The sequence below is a fragment of the Orycteropus afer genome, unplaced genomic scaffold (assembly GCF_000298275.1).
Source record: "Orycteropus afer afer isolate SDZICR_OR568_19922 unplaced genomic scaffold, OryAfe1.0 scaffold00089, whole genome shotgun sequence".
Lineage (NCBI taxonomy): Eukaryota > Metazoa > Chordata > Mammalia > Tubulidentata > Orycteropodidae > Orycteropus > Orycteropus afer.
Window position 1 is genome coordinate 1,024,014 of NW_006921676.1, and position 7,144 is coordinate 1,031,157.

The 7,144-nt window shown below is 36.1% G+C and overlaps 1 protein-coding gene across 1 annotated transcript in view; it reads left to right on the forward strand.

Moving 5' to 3' along the window:
• RANBP2 (RAN binding protein 2) overlaps positions 1–7,144 on the forward strand; it is an 87,623-nt gene that overhangs the window by 20,101 nt on the left and 60,378 nt on the right. Inside the window, exons 2-4 of the mRNA XM_042781153.1 lie at positions 3,438–3,505; positions 4,675–4,786; positions 5,258–5,410. Of these exons, the coding sequence (XP_042637087.1) occupies positions 3,438–3,505; positions 4,675–4,786; positions 5,258–5,410 (333 nt within the window). The remainder of the gene's footprint in view (positions 1–3,437; positions 3,506–4,674; positions 4,787–5,257; positions 5,411–7,144) is intronic.

Sequence of the window (7,144 nt, forward strand, 5' to 3'; positions counted from 1 at the left end):
GTAGACTGAGTAGTCTCTTAGGAGCTCTGGTAGCATAGTGCCTAAGGCACTTGACTGCTAACCAGAAGGCTGGCGGTTCAAACCCACCAGCCACTCCTCGAAAGGAAGTTTGGGCAATCTACTTCTGTAGTGATACTGCTCAGAAACCCAAGGAGGGGTCGCTATGAGTTGGGTCCGACTTGATGGCAATTAACAACCATAACACCACCACCCCTCAGGAATATCCAAGCTGTCTGTGCCATCAGGATCGCTGCCATACTGCAGCTCCGTATGTCTCCTTTTTTGATGTTTTCATGCAAATTCTTCTGCTAGTTGGAGTGTAGTCCACTCCTATATCCTTCCCTTCAAGGCTCAGGGGTCCAGGATTATCTTTTGTATCTGTGTTAATTGGTTCCCCTTTTCTTTGTTGAACAGGGTCTGTGCAGTCTCTGCTTATTCTGCCATCTTACTGGAACTCCTTGTCTTTTTTTTTTTTTTTATTTGTCACATAATTCCTCATATAGCTTTTCAATTCTTGAAATCACTGGGGGAGGAGGCACTCTCTATATACTCAGTTTTTATTTATTGTTATTGTAATTTTGCTTATTAGGATTATATGTGATTAGCTACAACTCCAGGAGCTCTGATGGCACAGTTTAAGCATTGAGCTGCTAACCGGAAAGTTATTGGTGTGAACCCATCAACTGCTCCGTGGGGGAGAAAGATGAGGCATTCTGCTTCTGTGAAGATTTACAGCCTTAGAAACCCTGTGGGAGCAGTTCTGTAGGGTCACTATGAGTTGGAATTGACTCAGTGGCAATGGTTTTGGGTTTTAGTTAGAGCTACAATTCCATCTCTTTTGACATTTTGCTGGTCTTTGTTGAGAATACTGAATGAAACTTAAGATTGCTTATAGTTGTTTTTAGTTTTAGCATATATACTATAATGGCTGTACAGGGAAGAATACTGTCATACTAAGATCACTTGGAATAATCTTCTGAGTGTCACTATGTTGACATACATTTGTTTTTAAATTGAAGTTAGCTTTGACAGGGACCCTGGTGACATCATTAACCAAAAGGTTGGTGGTTGAACCCACCCAGCAGCTGTTCAGGAGAAAGACCTGGTGATCTATCTGCTTACATAAGGATTATATAGCTTAGGTCTTATGGGGCAGTTCTGCTCTATCACATGAGGTCACTATGAGTCAAAAAATTGACTCAATGGCATACAACAATAGAAAACATATATATTACTTTAGATTCAAAACTATGTAAGAAACTATACATATGCAAAGAAGTTTACTAATCCTTGTGAAATTAAAGTTATACTGTTGTACAGCTGTTAGAGAAGGCAACAGGTGAGCAGCTGTCCTAGGCCTACTAAAGTGCACTGTTGTGCTGCTCCCTAGTTGGGATTCTTATTCTTGTAAGTGTTCAATTAGAATCCCACTGATGTTTGACTTGGTTGCTCCTCATCCAGGTTCACACACCAAATGTTTGAACTTTTGTTTCCTGGGAGCTCTGGTAGCATACTGCCTAAGGCATTCGACTGCTAACCAGAAGGCTGGTGGTTCAAACCCACCAGCCACTCCTCAGAAGGAAGGTTGAGTAATCTACTTCTGTAGTGATACTATCTCGGAAACCCAAGGAGGGGTCGCTGTGAGTCAGGTCTGACTTGATGGCACATAACAACAACAACTACTGAGAAGTACTGTGGAAACAACTCATCATCAATAAAGTAAAACTAATCGGTCTCATGAAGGTCTAAAGCCAGTTTACATTCTCTTTCAGTGAGAAAACAATCCAATGATTAGTAAATTCTGCTTCCTAACAGTAGGAACAACTGACATTGAAGCAGCGAAAAGCAAGGTTTATATGAACGTTTGGCCACCAAAAGCCAGTTATCAATTTGGTAACTTTTTTTGACACCTTACTTAAATTCCAAAAGATTAGAAGGATTGGGAGGTCCCACTTTCAGGGCCTTTATTTGTACTGAAAATTGAGATAAGTGAACACTTTCCCTTATGCTCCCCTGCAGTTTTCCATCTTCTCTGCGCTCAACTTACACCCTTTTGACAGGTGTTTTATCCCAAACTCTGCCTAATACTGGCCCTGGACCCAACTCTGACTTTCACTGTGTGAGGGGATAATAGCATTTGTCCACTTCTCTCATCTTTTCACTGTGCCAAATGAGAAGTTAAGCTCAGTAGGGCCTTTCTCAGAGGATTCTCTTAAGCCCATTCCCTTGCCTGGTCTAACTAGGATAGTGAGAATCATTGGTTTCCTTGAGGGAATCAAAGTCATTTCACTTAGGAAATTCCAATGGTTATCTCTTAAGAATCAAGGACAAAGACCAGATTACTTTATGTAAAATAATACTTTACCATACACTTAACAGAATCATAGTTTTTCTACAGTTTACCTGCCTACGTTGAATTTCTTCATTTTGACATTTAGTGCATTAGGCAAAAATCACATTATGTCAATGCCTGTCATGGTGAATACAGAAGTAATAGATATTTACTATAGAAAATTTGAAAAATACAAACATACCCTTAAATATAATGTAATTTAATAATTAAGAAGTAACCTATATTTTTCATATATCAATAAGAAAAACAAATCAAACCTGTTCTGTTGAATCAATGTAGTTTCATACTTACCTGTATTAAAAAACACAGTTGAATACATAGTGCATTTAAATTATTTTATTGTTTAAAAAGCAGAAGAGAAAAAAAAAACACAGTTGAATACATAGTACATTTAAGATTGCTTCTTTGTCACTGAATATGTTGATACCCCACCCCATGTTTATGTGTAGTATACAAAAATAAGAAATTTGATGGTTGTATAATCTATCACACAGATATATCATAATCTAATGTGTCCCAGTATTTTAGATTTTTGAGTTTGTGGAATTGAAAGAGCCAGGACGTACACTTGGTTTATTACCTGAAATATTGAATTTTATTTCTACCTTTTTAATTCCTGGAGTAGTGTGAAATACCAGTCTGTCAGGTAAATACCTAGAGAGAAAGTACCTCAACCAGGCAATCCCCAGTGCCTTAAAGGTTTTGAAGTACTTGTTTATTTTACCTATAGAGGCTTACTTGTGGTAGAAGAGAGATTTCTGGTATACCTCTTTCCTAGAGAAGCTGACTTCTGTCTGTAATCTGTAGGGTGAGGAGTATTACCATATAATTTCTAAGTTTTTGTTGCCGTTATTAATTTTTAACTTCTGATATCTTCATGTCTTGGCTATTCTTGAATTTCTTTATGATAACAGTAAATAAAATATGATAGCATGACTTAAAATACTTGTATTTTAAAGACAGCTAAAAATTAATCACACCTTTTAAATTAATACAATTTAAATATTTCAATATTAACATTGCTTGGACAAATTTAAATTTAAGATTAAAAATATTTCAAATTAAGAACCAATTTTTTTTCCAGAAGTCAATGAAAGGATTCTATTTTGCGAAGTTATACTATGAAGCTAAAGAATATGATCTTGCTAAAAAGTAAGTACCAAATGGTGGACATGCTTCAGTTTTCTAAAATCAGTGCCTTATTACTTCATGGTCTTTGAAATAGGTAAAAATATTATATCCTATAGTAGTTATTTCTAAATGTGTTCTGGAAATTGTTATTTCTAAGTGTGTCATATCATTCTTTCAGACTGATGTTAAGGATGAGCCTCGACTGATTTTTTTTTTGCATGCCTGCTGCTTGCTTATACCCAGGTCAAGAAATGAATTGTTTTAACTTAGAACACCTCTTCTAAAAATTGTCCTGGGTTAGACTAAGAGAGCTATACTTATGGTATAGTTTTTTCCTGGTTAGATATCTGGTACTTTAATCACATGGAAAATAGCAGTGGATATAAAATTGAACTGTGATTGCTGAGCAGGAGAATAATCAAAGAGAAAGGTCTTTGACTGAGTCATCTTAGGCTCTTTCTCACCCATAGAACAAAAAAATGTGGTGATCTAATTTCCTGACTTAGAGTCGTGTAAAAACTAGAAATTTGGGAGGGAGGTAAACTGTTAGATGCATTGTTGGGAAAACTAAAATGCTGATAAGTTTTTGTTCTTTAGTAACATGAGGCTTCTTCCCCAGTTTAGATGGTGGATCTAATTTCTCAGGTGATAACTGAGCCTGCAGGGTGCTTACTTACATTTAATTTCACTTGATTTAAGGAATGGAAATTATCCGTATTTAGTAGTATTTTAAGGGATTTTTTTTCTGTTCAGTTTTAGCTGGATATGGTACTGTTAGAAATTATTTTATTGTTTAAAAAGTAAGTAAATTCTCTTGTTATTTGGGAAATTATTGCTCTTTAGTATTTTTGTTATGATAACTTTAAAAATCTTCACTATAATCACTTTCTATATTCTTACAAAATGTGATTAGAAAGAGAAAATAATTTATGTGTTCATTTCTTATGAATGGGTATCACTAGAAGAAACAGTTGATAAGTGTAGTATTTAATGGTAAAATGAGTATATTGTAAACTGTGTGTGTTTTAAAACTGCTATCCTTTAATATTCTATGGATATTTTTGAGTAAGCCAACCTAATAATTAGAGTAAAAGAACATAAATTAGTGGTGGTTTGGTTCTCTTAGCATTTAAGTACAGTTCTAAATGTGATAATTTAAAGGTTTTTTTTTGGTATCATTTTTTAAACAGATACATATCTACATATATTAATGTGCAAGAGAGGGATCCCAAGGCTCACAGATTTCTGGGTCTTCTTTATGAACTGGAGGAAAACATAGATAAAGCTGTTGAGTGTTATAAGGTAGGATTAAAATACAGTCTTTGCATAACTAAAACACATGCCGAGAGTAATTTTTATAAGTAATGATTTTAATGTGTTTTATGGATGTCATGAAAACAAGTATTGCTGTCATAGTACTGTTGAGTGAAATAATTTGAAACGGATTATTATATTTTTTGGCCTAAAGTACATTGTCTTTAAGAAGCTGGTACTTGTACAACAGGATTAATTTGACACTCCATAAATTAAAACACAGCATGGTCTTATCTATCCTTATATGCGTGTGTACACGTGTGTGTGTGTGTTTAAAATTTACCAAATAAAAACAAAATTTTGATTCATCTTCCAAAAACATTAAGACACTTTAATTTTTATGATATTGAAATGACATTGTATAGTAATACAGGTTTTATTGGATACAGTGATAATTTTTTAAACCTCTAAGTATATTTGCTTTAGGGTTACTAATTTATTTTTCTTTTCTGATGTCAGCGTTCAGTGGAATTAAACCCAACACAAAAAGATCTTGTGTTGAAGATTGCAGAATTGCTTTGTAAAAATGATGTTACTGATGGAAGAGCAAAATACTGGGTTGAAAGAGCAGCTAAACTTTTCCCAGGAAGTCCTGCAATTTATAAACTAAAGGTAAAAAAAAAAAAAAAGAAGAACAAAACAATACTGATTATAAGAGGAGTTGGAGAAAATATAACACAAACTTTTTATTATTTTTTTAATTCACATGCCTGCCTACTTTGTTTTTTATAAATTGTGATTTGGATGAAAGTTTACAGAGCAGATTCATTTTCTGTACAACAGTTCATACACATTCTGTTTCATGACATTGATTGTAATTCCCATAATGTAACAGCTCTTTTCCTACTTCTTCCCTCTGGTTACTTTTTCTCCCTGGTCCTCCTTTCCTGTGCATTCCTGCGCTTTGAGTTGTTACCTTGTGCAAATACTGCCCTTCTGATCTCTCATGGTTGATTGTTCCATGGAGTATACCTACCTAGTATAAATGTTCATCTAATATGCCTGTCTGTTGTATGGCTGGAAGCCTCAGGAGTGAGTTCAGTTCCAGGCCCAAAGGGTGAGTAGGGGCCATAGTGTTGGAGATTTCAGCAGTCTCTGTCAGACCAATAAGCCTGATATTTTTTATGATTTTGAGTTTTCGTCTACATTTTCCTCCCACTCTATCCAGAATCTCCAATTTTGATCCATGTCTGAGTGGTTGATAGTGGTCACTGGGCACTATCTAGTTCCTCTGGTCTTGGGGTTCTGTGGGCTGAAGTTCAAATGGTCCACTAGTCCCTTGGACTAATTGTTTCCATCTCTTCATTCTTTGCTCTGGACAAGGAGAAACAAGTTGTTGCGTCTTTGCGGTGTAGTAAATTACATGATATGGCTTTTCTAAACTCCATGGTGGAATTTGTTGTAAGAAACTGAGTAGCTCCTGATTGTTAAAATCATCCACCTGGGGTATTTCTGTTTGGAGCAGCACAAAGTAATACTCTGGGAAGTTCACTCTTTCTCAGATGCTTAGAATTCTGATGTTATGATTGGTTAGTTTGGTCACTCGGCCAGGCTCAAAAGGAGGCCTACTAGAGGCAGAAGTCTCTGACTGCTGGCTGAGAAGGACGTGCTCCTGAGAGATATGTGCTGCTGGGAAAGAGACGTAAGCAACACGCATTGCTGAATGAGATGCTGAGGGACATGCACTGCTGGAAGAGACACTTTGAGAGACTGTTGGCTAAGAGAGATGGACTGTTTTTCCTGAACTTGAATTGCAGCCTAATGCTTCCCTAATAAACTCCATAATCTCTGAGTTCTGTGTGGCCACTGCAGTGAATTATTGAACCCAGCAGAAAGGTGGTGGGTGCTGCGGGAGGAATGGTTGGTGTCAGGGTTGATGAAAGGGCTGGAGGGAGGTAGCATGTCTGGCCTCACAGTAATGGGCCTTGTGCTACTTATAGTGATTATGTTTTCGTCTTGTGCAGTTAGAGGAGGTCAGAAGATCTGGCCTCCTTGCCTTTTTAGCAGTCTTAGGTGGCTGCTTGCAAGCTTTTAAGACCTCTGTCGCTACTCACCAAAGCAGAATGTAGAACAGTATTTTGTTAAATTTCATTTATTTATTTTTTACTTGCATTACCTCATTAAATCCTCATAACAATCCTGTGAGTTGATTACTCTTTTTTTTAAAAAAAATTTTTATTGTGATTTGGGTGAAAATTTACAGAGCAAATTCATTTTCCATAAAATAGTTAATATATATTTTGTTTCATGACATTGATAGCAATTCCTTACAATGTAATAGCTCTCTTCTTGATTCCTCCCTGTAATTAACCTCTTCCCTGTGTCCTTCTTTCCTGTGCATTCTTG